Source organism: Vanacampus margaritifer, chromosome 3, assembly GCF_051991255.1.
Source record: "Vanacampus margaritifer isolate UIUO_Vmar chromosome 3, RoL_Vmar_1.0, whole genome shotgun sequence".
Lineage (NCBI taxonomy): Eukaryota > Metazoa > Chordata > Actinopteri > Syngnathiformes > Syngnathidae > Vanacampus > Vanacampus margaritifer.
Genome location: NC_135434.1, coordinates 13,703,641 through 13,727,196, shown reverse-complemented (window position 1 = coordinate 13,727,196; position 23,556 = coordinate 13,703,641). Strand labels below are relative to the sequence as shown.

Genomic DNA, 23,556 nt, shown 5'->3' with positions numbered 1-23,556 from the left:
AACCAAAACAGCAGCAACAAACAGCCCTGCAGAGAATTTTAAATGCAGCAATACTCTGCCTAGTCCTTTTTATTTATTTTGAAACTCCACTTTCACTTTAGATAAATTATAATATACCTCTTAGTTAGTTAGCATCAGCTGTGTTGAAAAAAAGACTTGCTAAGCCGAGCACTTACTGCCACCTACAGGTCTGGAGTGTAACTGTCTCATTAGTGTGTGTGTGTGTGGCGTGTCCTCACCACAGTTGGCGAGTCTGAGTCTGGACAGCAGGCTTCGTCCTCCACCGTCCTCGATGCAGCGCAGTTCCTGGGTGTCCGCCTCCTCTCCCAGCCACAGTTTGATCCACATGTTCTCACAGGAACAGTGCAGTGGGTTTCCTGTCAGGATCCTACACACGCACACACACACTGCATGCTTAATGCAGACAGTCAAGGACAGCGAGAAGCAAAGCGAGGCTAGAAAGTAGTTGTTTTTCTGTGCAGGTTAAACAAGGACATACTACGGCCGACTAGCATTAACTTTCTCATCTAAGAGCATAATTATATTGCATAACACATCAGATGACAGTGTATCATTTTACTTGTAATGTCCACCCTGTCTAGCCATGAATCTACTCACATGTAAGAGATGTTGAGGTGTCGGAATATGGTCCAGGACAGCGATGACAAGTTGTTATCTTTCAGATTCCTGCCAATCAAATGGTGACATTTGAATTGTCACAAAAGAAATCCATAATGAGTCTTATTGAAAGCAGTGAGAGTAATATTAAAAAAAAAAGTTTTTTTTAATCATTTAAAAAGAGACCATCTCCATTGAAGGTAAGAGGAAATGTATTCATAGTATGCTGCAGGACTCGATACTAATATACATCTGAGAGACTGTTTACATGCGTTAGTAGGCGATGTTGTTTGGTTAGCAACAGATGGGCTCAGCAGTTAACTATCCTACTGAGATAATTAAAGTTTGCACAATTTTTTTTCCTGATAGTTAAAGGGAAATTTGGAGTTGAGACTGTTTACAGTGCTGCTGTTTTGGTTAGCAAAAGAGTTCAAATGCAGCTGCTCAATGGGTCTTTACTTGGTTGCTTTTTCAGTGCGAATATTTAGTGTGAAACCGATATTACGAGCAACAGTAGGTTCATTTACCTTGCTAAGCTCTAAGACTGTGCTAGCCTGTATGTTAGTAAGCCGCGCTTTTAGCCTGGCAATTCGCACCCTCGACTCTTAATTTGTGAAAATGGTAGCTGTATGTTGAGAACCACGGTGCCATGGGTTTGATATTAAGTAGCTGTTCACGGCAACAGTGTTTAAGCCCTATGGCTCCATCAAACTGTCATGTTTACATCCTCATTTTTGCAGGCTGCTCACATTGAAATCTGATATATAATCCAACTAGAACATTTGAAAGAAAATCATTGAAATGATTAAAAAACGATTGTTTGTACTTACAGATATTGCAACTTGATGTTGTTCTGAAAGGCCAGCTTGGAGACGTACGTCAGTCTGCTGTTGGTCACCGTTCTGACACACACAACAAACACGTTTACCACATCAGAACAAAAGTAACAAATCAAATTTAAAAATTAAATTAATAAATTTAAATGTGATTACTTTATTATCATTTCCATGCTATGATGTATTGTGACACAAATTTAAGGTCCTGTTTTCCTTGAAGGGACACGCCCACTTAGGCTCTGTCCAATCAGTGTCTGTTCTTTTTCCCTCCAGATCTGGTGACCAGCCAATCACTGAATCGCACACGTAAAGGGTAAGTCAACCTCAAACATTTTTGACAATAAGAAGTTTTATGTGACCTCACTAGTCTAAGCATGACATTCTGATTAATATTACATGAGTTAAGCAGCAAAATCCAGCTATTTTTATCCATCTCAGGGGGCGGCCATTTTGCCACTTGCTGTCGACTGAAGATGACATCTCAATTGCTCAGGGCTCAGGCAAAGGCCAATCACAGCTCACCTGTTTTCTGAAGCTGAGCTGTGATTGGTTGTTACCTGAGACCTGCACAACTGTGATGTCATCTTCACTCGACAGCAAGTGGCAAAATGGCCTCCTTCTGATATGGATAAAAACTGCTGGCTTTTGCTGCTTAAATCATATTCCACTAATGTAATATTAACCAAAATACTGTATTTAGACTAGTGGAGCTGCATATAACATATTATTGTTAAAATTTGTTTTTAAGGTTGACTTCCTCTTTAACTGTGCTATAAGACAAGCCATTTACTTTTTTATTTTTATTTTTATTTTTACTGAACCTGTGACTGGTTTTAGTTGGTACTGGATGAACCAATTGCTGCTTGCTTGGATTTTTAAATCAAAGGGATGGATGGATGGATGGATGTTAGGAATCCGATCTGGACTGAAATGTGAGTCATATCAGATGCTTTTATTGATTACCGCCTTCACTTATCAATACGTATTTGTTTGTGATTGCATACAGGAGCAGGAACCATTTTAATGAAAAAAAAAGTTTTCCTGTACAAATCGACAACCTATGGAGGTTAACCCTTGCATCTCTCCATTGTTTACTGCTTATGCCACTCGGGTCGCGAATGAGATAGAGCCTATCTTTGGTGATTTGGGGCAAAAGGCAAGGTAATACCAATCACCCACCCTATGACTTATAACACGCATTATAATATTTTCAGCATATTAGTGACTTCCATGAAGCCGCTCCGATAGACTCACAAGTTCCTGAGGTTCTTGTAGTAGTGCAGGTCTTTGTCGTTGATGGACGAGAAGCTGCTCTGGTTGGCGATGTAGCTGTCGGGAGATACAAACAGCATGTCAGGCGGCCGCCTCATTTGTTCGGGCAAGCAAACATTCCCGGGCGACACAAAGCGCCGCTGATAAAGGAGTATAATTACCAGTCAAAGTGTAAAAATGAACGTTTGGAGGACAGACGCATGCATGCATACATAGGAGCACAAAGAAAAGAATGTCCCGCTTTTTTGTCGACGCCACTTTTTCAGTACAATTGAGAGCATTTCGGGTGAGGTCAGACCCATAAACAAGCTCTTACTGTTGACACTTGAGAACACTCCGTAAGGATCAATGTCAGAACATAAAGAAAATAAATGTTCTCGTCCCTTTTATGTACTCACAAGGGCGTCCAAATAGTATGCGACTGCATTGAGAAAACAGCTCATTCTAATAGGATTTGAAAAGCTTACTGACCATGGTTATTGGATATATAACGAAATGTCTTAAGGGCATGTGTACTAATTATCATGACTCGCTGACTGGTCACATCATTAGGTACAATGTAATCAAATCCAATACAACAGTTAATGTTGGTTGCAAACCATAGGATGAGTTTTTTTTTTTTAAGAGTGTGTACGGGTAAGGAATTCAATAAGTGCAGGATGAAGTGGGTGTATGGTTGTAAAATTTTGGGAAACAGTGTACATAAGAATTAACAAACAGCATACCCCAGAGGACACCTGAGTTATCAGTACGCAATACGCAATGGGGGGGTCCAAATGTTCGTTGGGACACATGGTCTTCTACAACTATGCAGAAAAGATTTATACTGTCATTGAATGACATTGGTGTAACGAATGTTGTGGTTATGATCAGAAAGGGACAGGGGCAGCTAAGGACAGCATGATATAGGCTATGACTGACAGCCTATGGAATACTTAAACAGCCAGCTGATATGATCTACACGGATGCAATGATAACAGCAGTTGTAAAAAAATCCTTTTGGGGATGTGAGGGCTTGGAATCAGATCGCACATGGCTTGTGTGATAGGATGCTATTTAAAAAAAAAAATGTTTTAAATGATTTAATATTTTTATTTCATTTTTGCAATATTTTTACTTTTTCACAATACATAATAGGTAAATTAAGTATTTTTGGATAAAATCTTAAAAGAATTTTACAAATAAATTAAATATAGAAAATCAACATTTTTGCAAATAAAGTAAATAAGATGAACAAGAAAAAAAAACTACCAAGAACACCTCCAAGGCCTTAGATTAGAATAATAAAGATCCAGCGTTTATCTCTGACAGAAAGTGATCACCATCAAGGCCGTTTATCTTGTGCCAAGTCAGATAACGGCAGCCAATCTCTGCTTGAGATGCTTACACCAGTTTACATAACCCCTATGATGCTTGTCCTATTGATTCATCATTTTTGATAAATGATCGCTTAATCCCGATCATCCTTATAGTGTCTTCTTTTTTTCTTTCTTGCACTGTCAAATTGATTTTTGTCCTCATCTCTGCTGGTGGACTTCATAAATAGACAATCACCGTCATCCAGTGTCTGTGCTAATATTTGGACAGCACACACTGCCCGGCTCCTGTCAATTTATGTGAACAAAGTAGCAAGGTCTACATTAAAGTCATCCATTTTCTATAGAGCGTGTCCTCATTATGGGGTCACGGGTGAACTGGAGATCACACTACCTGACTTTGGGCGAGAGGGTTACACCCCGGATTGGTCACCAGCCAATCAGAGGGCACATAGACAAACACCAATGGACTATTTGGGGTCATAATTGGATCCAACATATATGTTTAAGAATGTGGGAGAACAGGACCTGAGATAATATATCTCGGAGCCGAGATTCGAACCTCGACCCTCAGAACCGTGAGTCACTCGAATGCTTTAAATGACGATGAGCGAGCCTGTTATGCAATGTTTGCTACCTTGTGAGATACCTTTCCTAAAAAGATATAACTGTATCATTATTCAATAGTAATACAGATGTTGCTGAATGGTTGTTCTGGCTGCAGACGTCAGCTGCCAAGCAGAAGAGAATCCGGAAAAAAAAATAAAAAAATGCCCTCACATGTCCGTGATGTTCTCCATCTCCGCCTCGCTCTGCAGGAGGGGAAAGGCGGCGATACCCCGCTCCGGATCCACGCAGGAGATCCTGGTGTTGCTGCAGACGCAGGGGGATGGACATGCCTCGGCGGCCAGCCAGGGGTCTCCGGAGCCCACCGCCAGTCCGAAGAGAGCCAGCCATATGCACAACATCCAGCCCTTATAGCTACGCCACGGCGTCGGGGACCACCGAGTCCCACTCGCGCCGGCTCTCTGTGCGCTCATGTCGGGTTGCAAATCTCAGCCAAGGCGCGCCGAGCAGCCCCCACGGCCCGAGCCCAGGTCGGCTGTGGGGATGAGTGCAGCCAATCAAGGGAAAGGGGTCGCAGGGGGACTCAAAGACACAAAAAAATATCCTTGAGGGGGGTGTGCAGGCAAGGCTAGACAAGGTGTGAAAAAACAAGACAATGCCCAGTTTGCTCCTTTTATCCCCCCCACACACAGTCTGTGAAATCCTCCTTCAGTGCAGCTGAAACCACACTGTCACACTCAGTGCATTGTGCCAAGAAGACTCTCTCGCTCCTCTCTACTCTACCTCGAGCTCTCTCTCTCCCCTGATTGGATGGATGGATGGATCCAGAAGGCAGCTCACGTCAGAGTCAACTTGCACTTCTCAATGCTTGTCCAGTCTGCAGGTGAAGGGCCTCAATATGGATTTTCCCTAGAAACCTTCTTTTACACACAAAAAATGTAGGCTAGATTTTGTCACTGATGAGTCCTGTCTGGTTGTGGGTCCAAATTCTGCTCCTGACGTCACGTTTGCATTGTTGTTTTCAATTCACAACCGATTCTTTGTTTCTGATTTAGTTTGACAGCAACCTTATGCTTAAAGCAGCTTGAAGGCTCTTTCTTTTAAGAATACAGTGCTCATATCTCAAATTTTTGCTTGTAAATCGAAGCCGAAAATACGAATGCGGGCTTGCATCAAAGCTTAAAGCTCAACTCCAAAGCCTCAAAGCTGCTCTATATAACAATTTGCCCAAAAATATCTTTACAATAGCCTTTTTATTTGACAATTTATGACTGAAATCTTCTAATTAATAGATTAACATCTTTGCTGTTCACAATAGGTAGTCCTGCAAGCCTCTGGCCAATAGTTTTCAGACTGGATTCGGGTTTGAATTTCCCACCTTCTGTCTTACCAAATGTGCGTGTGAATAAAGGAGTGTGCAGTTTCATTTTTCGGCCACAGATGGCAGTAGTGATTCAAAATAAAAATTTCTGCGTTCGGCAATTTGGAATCGCCACTGTACCAAAAATACAACAATTGGTCACACAAAGCACAATAGCAAGCAATAAACAGGCTGTATATTGTTACAAAAACATATGAGTCTATATTTGGCCACCAAAAGTAGTCCACCAATAAAAAAAGCTATATTTGGCCCTACAAAAAACAGTCCGCCAAATCTAGAATATTTGGGCGCAAAATGCAGGATAGATTATTAACAAGTCTTTGTATTGTTACAAAAAGTATCCAGAATAATGTGTGACCAAAAATATTTGACCACAAAAAGTAGTTGAGCAATAAAAAGCTCTATTTGGCCACCCCAAAAAATTGTCTGCCAAATCTGGAATATTTGGTCACAAAATGCATGATAGCTTATGTAACATGGCAACCAGAAAAAAGAATCCCACACACACTGACAGAACTTCACTCAATGAGTTTTATTTGAGGGAAATAGAAATAGATTATGTAACATGTTTGTTTGTTGTTACAAAATGTACAAATCCAAAATTTGTATGGCCAAAATATTTGGCCACAAAAAAAAAGTCATGTATCACAACTACAATATTTGGCCACAAAAAACACAATAGCTTGTGTGTTGTTAGGTAAAATATAAGAAGAACGTAGTACAGGGAATGAATCACCATTATATACGGCTTTGGTCTAAACAAGAGAAAATTATTTTTAAAAATATATTTTTTGGGGGGGTGAGTAGCGCCACCCGACCCGAAAAATAAATAAATATATATGTATACAACAATGAGCAAATAGTTGAATTTTCAAATGCCAACTAGCAAATGTGCATGGGTTTTCTGTAAACCCAAAATAAATTCATATTCAAAAAGTACATTATTTGGTCCACAAATAACATGATAGCTTACTAGCTTGCCCGTCACAAACACAAAATAAATACAATAATTGGCCACAACAAGCTTGATAGCTTATTATTTAAACAAAAAAAGGGCTGTAATTTCCCATGGAAGAAGCTATTGATTTTCATAAATGCTGCTTTGTTTTAAAAAAATTTTTTTTTTTTTGCCCTCAAAATGTGTGTAACAAATGTATAAAATTTTGCCACAAAATATTGAGTTTTGTCATTAAAATTACCCGGCCAATGATATCACAAAATGTTACCATATGCGTCCATATTTTCACACAAAATATAGCTATTTTGCCCTCAACGGCCGGCTATGTCTATTGACACAAAATGCGGAATTTCAAGACAGAATGTCATAAAAATACTCCATTAAGCTACCAAAATGATGCATTTATACCATATGAATACTATATTTTGACACCAAACACCCTTTTGTTACTCTTCTGTATGAACAAGACACATTGCTGCATTGAAAGTGGATCCAGGATGCATTTGTCCAGTCTGTAAGCCAAAGTGGCACATAAAGAGTTAACATTTGTCTGCACTGGACTTGCCTTGAGTGTTGAAGAATGAATGTCCTTGTCAGAAAGTGAGAGACGGAGGAGGAGGACGAGGAGGATGAGGATGAGGACGAGGTCACATTTGGCTGTGGAGCAGCCACAAAGATACACTTTTGTCCCAAACTAAATAAGCTCCATCACTATATCCTCAAATAAGCTATATTTTTCTATTAGGGCTTCCTGCCAAATAAAGCATTAAAAGTCTGTCACAAAAATGGTGATTCGACACATTAGGGCTAACATAATGCTAAATTTTGCAGTCAACTTTTTTTTTTTGCTCTCCAATAATAATGTCCCTTTTTTCTGGAAAATATTGGAGGGGACTTGATCTTCTTCTTTTTTTGCGGGAAAATACACAACCTTTTTTCATGTCTTTATCTTATTTTCTTAAATGTCTTCTTTGAAGATTTACACCAATGTTTTTTTCTTGAGATATGATTTTTTTTAAGTATACAGCCTTTTTAGGAATCTATAGATAAAGATTTGTTTTCTTAAATAGATTTTTTTAACTCTTAAAAAAAATCCTTTTAACCTTTTAAAGCTTTTTTCCTCTCGAAGATACAGTGCATCTTTTTGAAAGAATATCAGTTTGTCTTGAAAATGTCCTTTAAAAAAAAAGGCTTTTTGTTTTGTTTTAACAGTTAGCTAATTCCTCTCCTTTTAGGCAATATTAACTGGTAAATGATTAACTAACATTCTTGTCATCATAAAGTTTGTCATTTGAAGCACAATTCCACAAGAAAGGTAACGTGACACAAAGTGCTGTGTCACAGTAATGGTTATGATTTTTTTTTAGCAAATGGGGACTTCACATTCAGGATGTTCTTAATCATTCTTATAATAATAATAATAATAATAATAAAAATAAATGTTATTTGTAAAGCACTTTACATTTGACATCAAACCTCAAAGAGCTTCTTATCATCCGCAACTATTTCCACTTTATATCTGATGGGTGTACATCACTCGCCTATATGTCTGTTGATGATACATTTTTTGAAACAATACCTTTTCCCGGGAACTCTCATGATAAACGGTAATGTTGGGGGGGGGGGGGCGTTTATTATGCCACTGATATCAATATAGAACATCTTTAATCAAGTGCACCTGTTAAAAAAGGTCTTTAAATTATTTAAATGTGTTGATTGTTGAAGAAGATGAACAGAATCATGACAGAACCCATTTTACATAGATAACTGTATTTTATTAATATTATTATTATGATTATTATTATTAATATTATTATTATGATTATTATTATAACAAACAAGCCACCCTAAAATAAAGCGCATCAAAAGTATTACGATCCTAAATAACACTCTAATTAACACAAACTGATGTGACATATGGGCTAACAAATACAGTATGAGCACTATAGATATGTCATTAAACTCCCCTTTTGGTTTTTACAAACAACAATAAATGTTACAGGCAAATCATAATGGCAATTTGGACACGGGTTTTTAGTAGCTGCGTCGGGACAGAAACGTGAATATACGTTTGTTTCACTTTTGAATGTAAACGAGATGCATTCAAGGACTGCCAACAAAACGGGGCATCTCAAACGCTGATGAAAGTATCAAAAGGAATGAAACCTAACAGCATCATCAAGATTCCAACAGATGGTGCCAAAGTGATACATTAATTGCTTCAGCCATAGCACAAAAATAGCCGAAATTTAATAATGGAGGACAGGTTCAAATATCGAAACACAAGTATGCAAGTGTTCGCTGTATACTTTTTTTTCCAGTAATACTTTATTCTTTTTTCCAGACCCAAGGGAGATCCATATCACAGAATAAACAAACAACAAAAAAGAAATTTAAAAAAGCAACATTATAACAATAATAAACTAGTTATAAAACATAGTGTATAGCAGTTTAATATAATAAATAACAATTTTTTTTATAATCCTAGAATTGATTACTTTTTGCCGCCGGAAGATAAATCCCTTTTCTTAAAAATGTACAGCTGTATTTTATTTTATTTTTTGGGGGGTGGGGGAGGGGGCAACTTTAGTGTCAGTGTACGACACAATTGAAATGGAAACTGGCAAAAACAAACAAGAGGCTGTCTTAGATCACAGCCCAAACTCCAGCTCAGACTCCAAGAAAATTTAAAAAATGAAAAGTTTATTCGTGCGCACGTGTTCGAGCTTGACCTAGAGGCTGCAGTTACGCTTAAGGCCAGAAGTGGCAGTCATGAGTAAAAAAAGGACAAACTCCTAAAACACCTATGTATTACCTCTTTCCTGAAATGTCCATCGTTTTTTCCTTGTCTGTATACAAGTTTCCTTTCTCCCCTAAACATATACTTTTTTTTCTTGCAACCAAAATAAGATGTTGTCATTCCTTCCCCACATTAGCTGTGCTTCATGTTTCACCTTGCATGTGACAGCCAATGACATCACACGTCGCCCTCTTCCTCCTTTTCCTGCTGCTGTGACTTTAACATGACGATTGTGGTGACGCACGGACACTGCTGCTGAATAGAGCAGTGTAATTATGGAGCCTGTATGTGTGCGTGTGCGCGTGTATGTGTGTGCTCGTGTGAACAAATGTGGTGGATGCGTGCCTCAAAGGCCTCACACACATACACACACACAAAGACAATCCAATGTGTGTGTCCATGGCTCTAATTAAAAGGTTGTCACAACAAGAGAATGTTGCAACTAATCGCGTCCTTCCCGTTGAGAAGCGAAGGCTGCTCCGAGCATAATGAAGTATGGCCGTCCATCACTAATGCCACTCGTAGGGCCTTGGTGATAACACTTGGCAACTAGAAAAATTCCCGCGGAAATTATTGCGCCAATGGAAGTGTAGCGGCACTGGCAGCGGCCTAGCACACACGTGTTTGTACAGTTAAGTAACGTGTCATAATTCCTGCAAACAAGTCGTCCATCACGTCTGTGTGCTCCATTTAGCACTAATTGCATTTGGATTGGTGCAGTGCTTGCCTTTACACTTAAAGTGCACGCATAACACATCAGGTACAACAGTAAGAGTTTATTTTATTTATTTATTTATTTTTCCTGATTCATGCATTTATTTTAAGAAATTGTTGCTCTCCGCCACCAAGGATAGTATGTTTTTTAATTCATGGAATTATGTAACAACTTACATTTATATTTATTTGTATTTTATTGTTGCTACTTTTCAGTTCTTTTTAAATTATTTGTCAATTTTAATATGAAGATTATATCCATAGATTATGACAATAGAGGTTTAAAATGATTTTATTTTTTATAATTAGCATTTTTTATTTTGTATCGTAATTTTTTCTCCATATTTTATTTTAGGTAGTATTTTAATTTCCTTTGGATTTTGGATTAATGATTAATGATAAAGATGAATGACTATTTGAATGCAAATTCACAATTAAAGAAATTACATAATTTTAATTAAATTATTTAATTTAAATTATAATTTTAAAAGATTGCTTTTTCAATTGTATATGTAATATATTTAAGTGCATTTGTTGCAATGAAAGAAATCTGTGCTTTAGCGTATTATGTGGTGATGTCTGGATTTTAACTAATTTGTTAATTCACCTTTTTTTTTTTAAAATGATTTTATTCTTTAAAAGAATGTCGAAAATATTTTCAGAATATTTAATATTTTAATATTCTATTCGTATTATTATTATTTGTATTATGATTATTATCATTATTATTATTTTTATTATTATTATTATTATATTTCAATATTGTATTAATATTACTGTTTAGTCTGTTATATTGTGCTGTGTTAGTGATGGCATGGCCTTGAATGAGCGAACGTGAACTCTTTTGCCCACTTTGACAATTGCTGAGAAATTATGCGACGCTGCCCTCTTGTGGTTGCTGACGACATCACATGAAAATGAGCTAAGGCAACTCTTGTAGATGAGGGTGGAGCAGGTGTGTGGAGAAAAGGTGCCTGTTACCCCTCCTGTGCTGTCAGTGTGTTTGTTGCAAGTGGAGCACAAATATGATGGAGATGATTAGCAGGCAAAAATGCGGATTACACAACAGATCCTTTGAGGCCCAGGTAGGAACTTTGAGAACGTGTGTGCTCAAAAGTTAAAGTTGAGTTAAAGTACCAGTGGTTGTCACACCCACCTAAGTGGGGCGAAATTCTTTCTCCGCATTTGTATAGTGTTTTCTCAAAACTCTACACTTTTTTTCCCCCTTGAAAATGTGTTTTGTTTTTCTTAAACAAACTTTTACTCTTTCAACTTTAATTTTTTTTTAATAATAATAATATATATAATACAGAACTTTTTAACTTAAAATGTAACTTTTTAATTTTTAACTTAAAATTTGAGTTTACTCCTATAGACTTAAAAAAAAAAGGAAATATATATCCTTCCCCTTAAAATATATTACGTTTCCCCCCTATATTCTTTAAAAAAAAAAATCTGTAAGACCATTTATCAACTTTTTTCTCATGATTAAAAAAAAACATAAATGTAATTTTAGCATACATGTATTTTTAGAGCACTTTTCCTTAATAATATGTGGGTTCGAAACAAAAAAACAGCTTTTTCTTAAATTTTAAAATGTTTGTAGCTTTTTTTCTTGAAAGTATACATATTTTTGTTGACTGTATACATGCACCTTTTCCCCTCCAAAATCATAAACATATTAAACATTTCTAAAATATATATATATATATAAATAAATAAATAAATTTTAAGATATTTTTTTCTTGAATGTCTACGTCCTTTTTTGTCAAATACAAAACTTGTGACTTGTGACAAAAACGTGACTTTCCCCCTCCAATTTATACTTTTTCTGTATGACATTTTGTCTAGTCTGCTTCTGTAAAAGAAAGTTTAGCCTTGCTGCGACTCATTTGCATGTTGTGTCAACATATTAGCCGAAACCTTGTGTAAACATTTGGTTCTTACAGGTTTTAAACATATTCTCCTCGGGCTGTGTGCGTGTGTGTGCGTGTGTGTGTGTGACAGGAGCACATGTACATCGACATGGACTCCGGCATTGATGAAGATGTTGAGAAAAAGTCTAACAGACACAAATACAGTTTGTGGGTCTTCCTTTAAACAGTTACATACTCACTGGCCACTTTATCAGGCACACCATCATCATCTAATGACATTAACATTAACATTTTAAACTCCACAATGCATCTTTAACATCTGGCCACCACCATTTTACATAGGTTTCCTCATAGTGGAAGTACAATTTACGTTATTAGCGCTGTTAATGCACCCTTAAGTTGGTTTACCAACTACCAATAAGTACCAAAGAATAAGAAGACACGCTCACATTTTCCGTCTTTGCAGGTTATGTTGGATTAATCGCTCTACAACTCATTTCAATGGCTCGATTAAGGTAGATAATTTGAGGTAAAAGTGTGGTGGTCATGGAGTGAATTCAACTTGTAGCTCAAGACATTGCTGTACATTAACTCATTCACTGCCATTGACAGCTATAGACGTCAAAATTTCATTTTAACTATTTCTATTAGTTTAACATTTTCCCCCCACTTTAGTTAACAAGAGTATGAAAATCTAGATTTTTTTTTTTTATTGTATTAGAACAAATTCTTTTTTGGTACATTTAGAACAGATATAAAATTTGTGATTAATCGTGAGCTAACTAGTGAAGTCATGCGATTAATTACGATAAAAAATTTTAATCGCCTGACGCCCCTCATTTTTAATAATCTTTTCTTAAAAAAAAAAAGATTATTAAAAATAAATAAAAATTTAAAAATTAAAAGAACATATTTAAAATTAAGGGCATCAGGCGATTAAAAATTTTAATCGTAATTAATCGTATGACTTCACTAGTTAACTGACGATTAATCACAAATTTTATAACTGTACTAAATGTACCAAAAAATAATTTCTAGGTTTTCATACTCTTGTTAACAAAAATGGGGACAAAAATGTTAATCTGATAGAAATAGTTAAAATGAATTTTTGACGTCTATAGCTGTCAATGGCAGTGAATGAGTTTAAAAAAAATGAAAAAGGCAAAAGTCTCATTCTTTTTCCTATTTGATCTCCCTAGATATGGAAGTGTGCCTAATATTGTGACCTTGAATTCCCTTCCCACCTTATTTCTATTCTCTCTTTGTGCAAACAGCCTGCTGATGAGGACAGTAGCATCACTGAAAGGCTATTACGCCCAACATCGAGACTCATTGGGGCTACTTCTAAAGCTGCTTTTTGCGGCAGGTGAATGCTCACTGTTGAAATACTGTATAACTCAAGACCCTGAATAGATTTAATTGCTTTAAAAGTAACTCGTTTAAGACGTTGCATTGGCCCCGGGACCCTGGATCCCTCACACCCCTGCCGGGGATAAGAAAGCAAGCATTGACTGGCGTTGTGTTTCCAGGCTGGGTTGCCGTGGTGATCGCGGCCTGCGTGCTGAATTTCCGTCGGGCCATCGGGCTGCTTGTCATCTCCTCACTGGTGCTCTTCTTCCTCATCTGGGATTGGATGATAGGACGTTACGGTGAACGGATATGGGAGGGGCTGCTGCCTGTCAGGGAGTGGGTCAACAAAAACTGGATTCAGCTCAGATGGTGAGAAATGACTTCAAAGACATGTTTATTTACAGTATAAAAGCATTGCCAAGTAATTGTAAAGGATCAGAATAATCCAATTTGATTTTGCATTCGTGATAAGTGTTGTAATGACCAACCTTTTCCAGTAGGTGGTGCTATGCAGAGACAAATCAAACTGGATCGGTAAATGCAGCCCTTCCAAATGTTTTTCAAGTGACTCTTTTTGTAGACCTTCATTGTCCTTTTTCTGCCAAGCAGTGTTGTGTATCCTCTTGCCCAGGTTGTAATAAATCCTGCTTGGCTAGAATATATATTAAAAATGAATACAGTAAATAAATAAACAAATAAAAACATAAATAAATAAACCTTCTTTCTTGAAATATACTTATTTTTCTGGATGCAAAATATTACACTTATTTTTCCCCTAAAACATTCTCATAAGTATATCTTGAAATAAATATGACTTGAAAATATATAGTTTACTTATTTTTTAATTCCCCCCCCCCCCCCCCCACACACACACACACACACAAATAAATAAATAAATTCTAAATAGACAAAATTTCCCTCAAAAAAATGGCTGTGTTTTTTAGATATCAGCTGATTTTTGGTTTTAACTTGCTCAAACTTGAGATACAACTGCTGTATGGTGACAGTGAACTCAATTCACTTCACAATAAGAGGTTTGTCAGAAAAAAATTGTACGCAATTCTTTTCAATTCCACTCCCAGTAGAAGTTTACTGTCAAATCAAACATAGAAGCAAATAGAATTACATTATTGTATATTTAAAACAACTACTTAGCTAAACTTTCAAGTCCACTAGCTTAATGCTAATGCTAAGACGTAATGGGAAATGCCATAGACTGTGCTAACAAATAGAATATATGTGGTGGTGTTCTAACCGCCTATCCGTATGTCTTTTGTCTACTGCCCCCAGGTGGCCAAAGCCTACATAATAGCAATTAAATGAACTATAAAGGATTAAAAATAAAATTCTTCACATTGTATTTAATGATGTCATGACTTTATGTTTTTAAAGAGACGGACCTTGCGGGTTGAAAATGCCTCAAGACGTAGACATGAGTACTTCATGTCCACACACTGGTTTCCCTTGGAATTCAGCATAGCAGCTAGCTAGCACAACAAATACTGTATGTTCTCCAGCACTTCTGGTCCAGATGTTTGATTTTGCGTCTCTCCTCCTTGCAGGCTGATTTACACGTGTGTGCTGGTGGGCCTTGTGTGCTGGCTGGCATTGGACACAGCCAAACGGGGGGAAAGACAATTGGTGTCTTTCTTCGGTTTGCTACTCCTCATCTTTCTCATGATGCTCTTCTCCAAGCATCCTTTCAGTGTAGGTCTCACACACACACACACACACACACACACACACACACACTGATCATACTGCTACCTGAATGGAATCTCTTTGATTGTTACTTTAAAACTTGAAATCATATCTACAAAGCCCCCCCCCCCCCCAATAAAATTAATAATAATAAATTAAGTTAACCCACTCTCAGTGACTCAAATAAACTTCACTTGCCTATTGCACGCGTATGTTTCAGTGGTCCTGGCAAGCATTGTTCGGTGGATTCGGGCTGCAGTTTGTGTTTGGGCTTTTCGTTCTCAGGACCTCTTTTGGTTTAAAAGCACTAGACTGGCTTGGCCAATGTTTTGAGGTACACACGCACGCACGCACGCACGCACGCACTTGCAGCACTTTGTGCAGACACCCCCCAAGGCTTAAACATTTGTCACCTTTGAAATCAATTAGTCAGCTAATAAAAATATTGTAGTATTTATTTATTTATTATTTATTTATTGAATGACAGTGGAACATGGGACTTTATCATTTAGCTCAGGGGTGGGCAAACGTTTGTGCACATGCTACATTTTATTTTCAAAATCGATATACGGGAGACCAAGTTTTTTTTTGATTTTTTAGAAGTACAAAAAAAGAAATATATAAACTAATGAATACCCAATGATGAATTATTAATTATTTAAAATGTTTATTAGTGGATAAAAATGTATTTGCATTGATTTTCAATTATTTAAAATTAACCAATTATTTATTTAAATTAATTTGAATCAAGGATGGGCAAAATTTTAAGGTGAAAAAGGTAAAACATTAATAAATATCCAAATTAAAAGGAATTATTGTTTTTACGTACAACTAATTTAATCATAGTAAATTAATCAATTATTTAATACAATTAAATTAAAATGTAAAATACATTTTTCATATTTAATTAATCAATTATTTAATAAAATTAAATTAAATTAAAATGTAAATTACAAATGTCATTGTATTTACACTAAATACTGGCAAATTAGCCAATTATAGTTGTAGGTAAATAAAAAGTGCATGAATATATTTTAATTAATCACTTTTAGGGGAAACAAAATTACTGTAAATGAAAGCAACAAAAATGATAGGGCTGATCTTGACCCTAACAAAAATCAGGGGTCACCAACGTGCTGGCCACAGTCACCAGGTACCCTGCAAGGACCACATGAGTAGCCTGCAGGCCTGTTCTAAAAAAATAGCTGTGATGGGACATTGTGATTTCCTAGGAATGTTGTAGAAATGGTCATTTGAAAATGTAAACACTTAGAATAATATATTATAAATGTTTGCATATTGATATTTATCTGTTTCCTATCATTTGAATTCATGCTGATATTTGTGAGAATTTAATAACAACATCAGTCTTCACAGATTAATATCAACATATAATTAAGGGTAATTTGAGCACATTTTGTTGTTATGTGTGTATAAACATTTATCAAACTGGTAACACATGACGATGAGGTTTTTATATAAAATATAAAATGCACGTTGAGGTCTATTTGATTTTGTGGCCATGAACGTCTCTCTGCAGAACTTCATATCCTACACAGACGTTGGCTCTCGTTTCATCTTTGGGGACAATTATGAGGAGCATTTATTCATCTTCAAGGTAAGTGCATCAAACATTTAGTCATAGAAAAATCAAATGTGATAAAAGTGTTTTGTCTTCACAGGTGATGCCCATCTTGATTTTTCTGAGCGCCGTCATCTCAGTGCTCTACCATCTGGGCTTCATGCAGTGGCTGGTCAGCAAGGTGAGAACGCAGCGGCGCTGGTCAATGACTTTGAGTAGAAAAGCACAGTAAGCCAAAGAACACCTAAGATTCTGCTTCCTGTCGACAGATCGGCTTCATAATGCAGGTTACCATGGGAACGTCTCCTGTCGAATCGATGGCCGCAGCTGCAAATATCTTCTTAGGGCAGGTGTGTCGCCATGGCAACAATAACACGCCACAATCAAATCCCCCTGCTCCTCATCATCACGTCAAATGGACGTGTTTCAGACAGAAACCCCACTGTTGATCCGACCCTACATCCGTGAGCTCACCCTGTCCGAGCTCCACGCCGTGTTGACGGGAGGCTTCGCCAGCATCGCCGGCACCCTCATGGGAGTCTTTATCTCCTTCGGGGTGAGGACGATAACGGCTAAAAGTGACAATATGCTAATCTACCCCAACTCTTCAGTAGGACGCTCACTATATGGGTCAGTCCAGAATTGAAATGTTAACAATCATGCACAAAATAAAGAAACATAAATTTGTTGTGTAAATGAAAGATTACAAATGTAAAAGTGTTTCCTAAACATTATTCAAAATACCAATTAGGTCCTCAACTCGTATTGTAATTTGAGTTTATATGCATCTATTTTTTTTTTACATTGTGTCCATATTCATAATAATGGTGACTTTATTTATATAGCATAGATAGACAAAATAATATTAAATTTTTGCTATACTCATATTTCGTATAAAAACGACAATGCCGCAACTGATATTATTAGTTTGATTAGTTTGTATTAACTGTACTAGCATTACATTTATAGGCAATTCTGAGCTAATGTCAAAATCGTACTTGGAAAGGACGCTCTCCGCTGATTGAAAAGCATTTTGGATCCTTGAAATTTGATTTGTGAAGATTAATTTGATTTCAAAATGTGAGGAAATGTGTTTTTACTACTATAACAATGTGCTTGGTTTGTAGGCCTATGCTAGTCATAGGTAAAAGAAATACAATACACTATTTATTTTCACCATGTAAAGGAAGCATTGTGTTGCATTGCATAAGAAGTGCCCGGATGTTCAGAATTGTCCATTCCAACTGTATCAAACTGAAATTGGGCTGTGGTGGAGGAGTATTTATTGATTACAGTATTTCCTTGTTTCTGTAAGGTGGAAGCTACACACTTGATGACTGCGTCGTTGATGTCCGCTCCCGCCTCGCTGGCCGTCTCTAAAATGTTCTGGCCAGAAACAGAGACGCCGAGCACAAAATCAGTTGGCAATGTCAAAATGGAAGGGTAGGGGGAAAAAACTAAGAACATGAGCGAGTAGAGTACATTAAAATCTCGACGTTCATGCGGAACAGGTGCCGAGCCCTGACACGAATAGCAAAGAAATGTTTTTGGCACACCATTAAAAATGTTTATAATTGTGTTTGTAATTCAAACTGTAAACATACCACAAACTATGATCCCTAACCATGTTATTATCATTTAATGTCATATTATAAAAACAAATATCTTTGAGCTAAAAGATGGGTAGGAATGGGGTGTATGATGAAGTGAAACTGCAACTTGTGCTAACAACCCGGGGCTAAACTTCAAAGCTCTTCAACTATGACACCAATTATTATTTTCCTATTAGTCAAGTCAAGTCAAGTCATCTATATTTATATGACGCCTCCTGAAGACGGCTGCCATCTCACACTCACAGCGCCATCTTGTGTGGAAAAAATAGATTAGCTTGGGCTTTGGCGCCATCTTGTGTCATTTTATGGCATCACAAAAACATTACCAAAGAAAGTAACAGCCAAATAGCTGACTGAGGCTAGGTAGGTTCCATAGTAAAAAAGAAAAAAAAGAAAATAGAAATGTCATTTGATGAATGCAAAGTGACTGAGAAAAACATAAATGGCTTAAATGCTGATTTTAGCCTTCTTCTCTACCACGCTACTTTGTATGTGTGGAGTGATTGTCGAAAAGATGATATGAAACCTAATAGAGGCCGTAATTTACATTTCAACAGGTGAGTTGATTCAAAAATTTGAAAGTAATTAACATGATTTTTGAGGGACTGCAATCAAATGTAGTTGAGTTGTAGAAGTGAGGACATTTTGGCCGGTCCTCACAACTCAATACTTCTTTTTGAGGGTCAAGACTTGGTTTTAGAGTTTAGGTTTGAATTTGGTTATGGTTGAGGAAAGAGTAAGGAATGGCGGTAGGCAATCATTTTTGATGGTTTAGGTTAGGTTAAGAGGCTAGGAAATGCATTATGTCTACGGATGTCCTTACAATTATATAAGTAAAAGTATGTGTGTGTGTCTTTTGAAATGTTCACTTTTTCCATATAGGGAAAGAAGCAACCTGCTAGAGGCAGCATCACAAGGGGCCATCTTTGCGGTGGGCCTGGTGGCCAACGTGGTGGTCAACCTCTTGTCCTTCATGGCACTGTTGGCCTTCTTTGACGCTGCCGTCTCCTGGCTGGGGAGCATGTTTGACTACCCGCAGCTCAGCTTCTCGGTAAAGGACACACACACACAAAATGAGTTCATGAGTTGGGTGTAGTCAAATGTAAAATCAAGTCAAACTACTGGTCATCTTCCAGCTGATCTGCTCGTACATCTTTATGCCCCTGGCGTTTATTATGGGAGTTTCGTGGGAGGACAGCTTCGTGGTGGCCGAACTGGTGGGCACTAAGACCTTCCTCAATGAATTTGTGGCCTATCAGAAGTTGTCGGTCTTGATCAAGAGGCGCAAAGCTGGCGGGCCGCAGTACGTCAACAACGTCAAACAATACATTTCTGTAAGGTTGGCTTTATTTTTGCTTTGTGTAGACCATAACACTATTAAATGCATCACAAGACATGATGGATTTTCCTTTCACAGGTCCACTCTGAAACCATCGCCACGTACGCCCTATGCGGCTTTTCCAACATCGCCTCACTAGGCATGTCGGTAGCAGCGATAGGTGAGAGCCACTACCACAAATCACTCATCACATGGAAATTTGTGGTGTCAAAATTAGTGTGTTAATTTTGAGTTAATTTAAAGCGGGTGATTAATGACCGCCCCTTACTTGGAAAGCCTGTACTGTAATGGAGGAATTCCAGTCGCAACGCAGCAGACGCATCCACGTCAATATTTAACAAAAAAAAAACATTTAATAATAATGCATATATTTGTGTCAAGTTGTATTTTACAATTTTAAAAATGTGCAGAATTTCACAAGTTACTTCTTGTTAAATTAGATAGCTCTTAATATGAAAAGAAAATGCGCTGAGCTGTCACCAGCCTCTTACAAATGCAATCATGCCATCTAGTGGCAGAAAAATGACCTCAACACAAATTAATATCACACAATTTTTTTATAGTGCAGCACATCTATTTAATTTTAACTCAATTTTATGAATTATGAAATCAAAATCACCACCACAGAGCCCAAAGGTGTTGATTGAGAAGGATTTCATGTCTAAACATCAAGTGTTTATGAAGTGTTTTTTTTCTGAGTGAAAACTCAAGATCTGCGCTCAAAATTAATTGTGTGATTAATATACATTAATACACGATTAATGTGATTTTTTTGTGATTAATTAATTACTTAACCATTTAACTTTGACAAAATTATTAAATTATTATTATTCCAGCTTCAATGGCTCCGGAGCGACTAAGCGAGATCTCCTCTTGTGGCGTCCGATCCCTGATCGCAGGCAGCGTTTCCTGTTTCGTGACGGCCTGTGTCGCAGGTGACTTCCTACGCCTCATTCAAAGGTCACCCATTATTAACAATTAATATCATTTATGATTCCACACACGGCGACGGAGGCTTCTTGCTAAGTGGGAAACAAAAGATGTACTGTTGGGTATGCGCCATCACTTCCTACAGTCGGATTTGAATCACCCTATTGGGAACACATTTGCATGAATATTCACACGCATATGTCATATTAATATGACTAGACCGAAGATATGAATAAATCTGGGCTCCATTTGTCCCTTCACTTAGTGTCTTCTCTTTGAATTAATTAGTTAATTATTACTTATGAGGAGTTTTTGTGTCAGCTTTTTGGAACATAACAGCTCATAATTGCAGTGAGTGAACATTGTTGTGATCAAATAAAACAGCAATGAAAATAATAAAGAGGAGAAAACATTTCTTCAAATTAAAAATAAATCAATACACAACCACAGTAATACAGTGATTCTATTTGCTGGTTTGCACATTCAAGTTTGTAATATATGAAGAACAAAATACACATAGTATAGTTGATAGTTGAAGTTTGTATTGAAAATCTCAATACATTTTCTTTTTACTCCTAAGTAACAATGTAGTACAAATACAAGTAACATTATTTTTCTTAAATAGCATGCTATGTTGACATTTTCAAAATTACCATACATGTTTTATTATTATTATTATTATTATTATTATTATTATTATTATTATTATTATTATTATTATGTTGAAAATAGTTGAACTATGTAGTACATTTTTAAATCTTCTGTAAATCTTCGTAAATTTTATTCAAAAAATAATTTCTATGTGTTTGAATACTTTTTTTTTTAATTACTGAAGAAATTCTATATTTTAACTTGTTTTTTAATCAAAATGATGGTCACATATATATATAATACTCTCCATAGCAACATAATAAACTACAGTTCTAAGTTATAACCCTGTCATTGTTAGTATTTTCTTCACTTATTGGCTTGGCGAGATCACATGGCTCCGCTGCCTCACTGGCAGTGTTGGGAATAACGGCGTTAAAGTATAACGGCATTAATTTTGCAGTAACGGAGTAATGTAATTAATTACTTGGGATGAGTGATTTGCGTGCGGCAATATGATTCACTGGTTAAAATGTCAGCGACACAGACAACAGAAGTCAGTTACTTTGTTGAGTAACTAATTACTTTTACAAAGCAGTAACTGAATTACTTTTTTATAAAAAGTAATTTGTAACTATAACTAATGACTTTTTTTAGGGGCCATTTTGCTGGGCCACAAGTTTAGACCTCTTTTGGGGGTTAAGACTTGGTTTTAGAGTTTAGGTTTGAATTGGGTTATGGTTGAGGTTAGGGTAAGGAATTGGGGTAGGCAATCATTTTGGATGGTTGGAGTTAGGGGAAGGGGCTAGAAAATGCATTATGTTAATGAATGGCCCCATAAATATAGTAAGACAAACGTGTGTGCGTGCGTGTGCGAGTGTACTTGCAGGCATACTGTACATCCCCGAAGTGGACTGCCCACACTACCTCAGAGGCGCGTTCAACAGCACCAACGTGACGGTAGCCACGGAAATGCTCACCTGCTGCACACAACTTTACAACAGGTATGAAATATGCGGACTGGCAACATTGCTGATTTTTTTGGTGTGGAATGTGGCTGCATGGCAGAAGTCGCCTTGAGACTGTATATAGATACATATTCTATATGTTCATCCATCATAAGTTGATGTGTTTTTCTGCTTGTCAGTGTGACAGTGCATGAGCCGTGGAACTTCACCCTGAAGGAATTCAGTGAGAGCAGTATGCATGCGTGCTGCGCGCTCACTCCTTCCTTGTCACACTTCAACTGTAGTTGGCTGCCTTGATGCACCACTCACTCTGCCACTCATATTGATTGGTTCTATATTGTAAATGGGCCGGTCTTTTGGGGTCAAATGGAAGAAAATAATTCCAAAGCAGTGCATCGGCCCCAAAAGATACCGGCCCACCACGCAATTGCGCTGTATGGCAGATGGCCAGTTCAGCCCTGCAGATGATTTGTTTTACAGCCCAGATTTTGGTGCTACGTCCCTGCCGACCAATAAAGTGCAGCAGTGATCAAAAACATCTCGCCTGTTCATTGAGCTGAGGCACAGCTACAGTTTCCAGGTTACAATTAATGCATTATAAAAAATATAATACATTCAATAAAAACGAATATAAACATCTTAAGGTGTTAAGGTAAGTTTTGTTTTCTACACTTTATTAGGTACAGACACAATCATATGAGATCAACAAAATAAATAACAGTAGCCTAATTAAGCAAGTATCAACAGTAAGATCTCAGATTTATTTTTATTTTTTTATCAAAAAAAAATATTTACTATGGTTCTACTGTTAGTTAGTATATTTTCAAATATGTGTACACTTTAGAATTAGGCCCATATCTGTACTGTATATTGTGATTTTTTAAAATGTTATTTCCAAATGAACCAGCTAATCTAATCATTGACACATTTGAATACTACATAATGGCAGGACGGTGCTCCATCTTGCTGAAAGTAAACTGAGACGATACCCTTTTCGACTGGCAGAGATGCAAAAATCTCTTCAAATATGAGACAGCTTCCTGAGTATTGCTCAACGTGACTTCACTTCAGTGTGCTAGTTTTAATTTGTAAAATAATTGAATTAAAAATGTGTTTTATTTAAGTATCTATCTGCATTCCACTTGC

The 23,556-nt window shown here is 37.0% G+C and overlaps 2 protein-coding genes across 6 annotated transcripts in view; one reads left to right on the top strand and one right to left on the bottom strand.

Moving 5' to 3' along the window:
* ntrk2a (neurotrophic tyrosine kinase, receptor, type 2a) overlaps positions 1–5,392 on the bottom strand; it is a 74,774-nt gene extending 69,382 nt beyond the window's left edge. For 2 of the 5 annotated variants that reach the window (XM_077561312.1, XM_077561317.1), the window contains exons 1-5: positions 4,823–5,391; positions 2,709–2,783; positions 1,449–1,520; positions 619–687; positions 240–388 (exon numbers count right to left, since the gene is read on the bottom strand). In XM_077561312.1, coding sequence (XP_077417438.1) covers positions 240–388; positions 619–687; positions 1,449–1,520; positions 2,709–2,783; positions 4,823–5,082 — 625 coding nt within the window. In that variant the 5' untranslated portion in view covers positions 5,083–5,391. Of the gene's footprint in view, positions 1–239; positions 389–618; positions 688–1,448; positions 1,521–2,708; positions 2,784–4,822 lie in introns of all 5 variants that reach the window. The other 3 variants (XM_077561313.1, XM_077561316.1, XM_077561314.1) reach the window with 2 other exon arrangements.
* LOC144048878 (solute carrier family 28 member 3-like) lies at positions 4,503–22,946 on the top strand. Its single transcript, XM_077561318.1, has 18 exons — positions 4,503–4,620; positions 4,861–5,492; positions 12,470–12,546; positions 13,614–13,705; positions 13,869–14,058; positions 15,252–15,396; positions 15,611–15,724; positions 16,931–17,008; positions 17,073–17,153; positions 17,242–17,322; positions 17,403–17,528; positions 18,288–18,415; positions 19,468–19,636; positions 19,722–19,919; positions 20,003–20,084; positions 20,761–20,859; positions 22,332–22,446; positions 22,590–22,946. The coding sequence occupies exons 2-18, from the start codon at positions 5,424–5,426 to the stop codon at positions 22,705–22,707; spliced, it is 1,962 nt and encodes a 653-aa protein (XP_077417444.1). The 5' UTR covers positions 4,503–4,620; positions 4,861–5,423; the 3' UTR covers positions 22,708–22,946.
* The last annotated feature ends 610 nt before the right edge of the window (positions 22,947–23,556 follow it).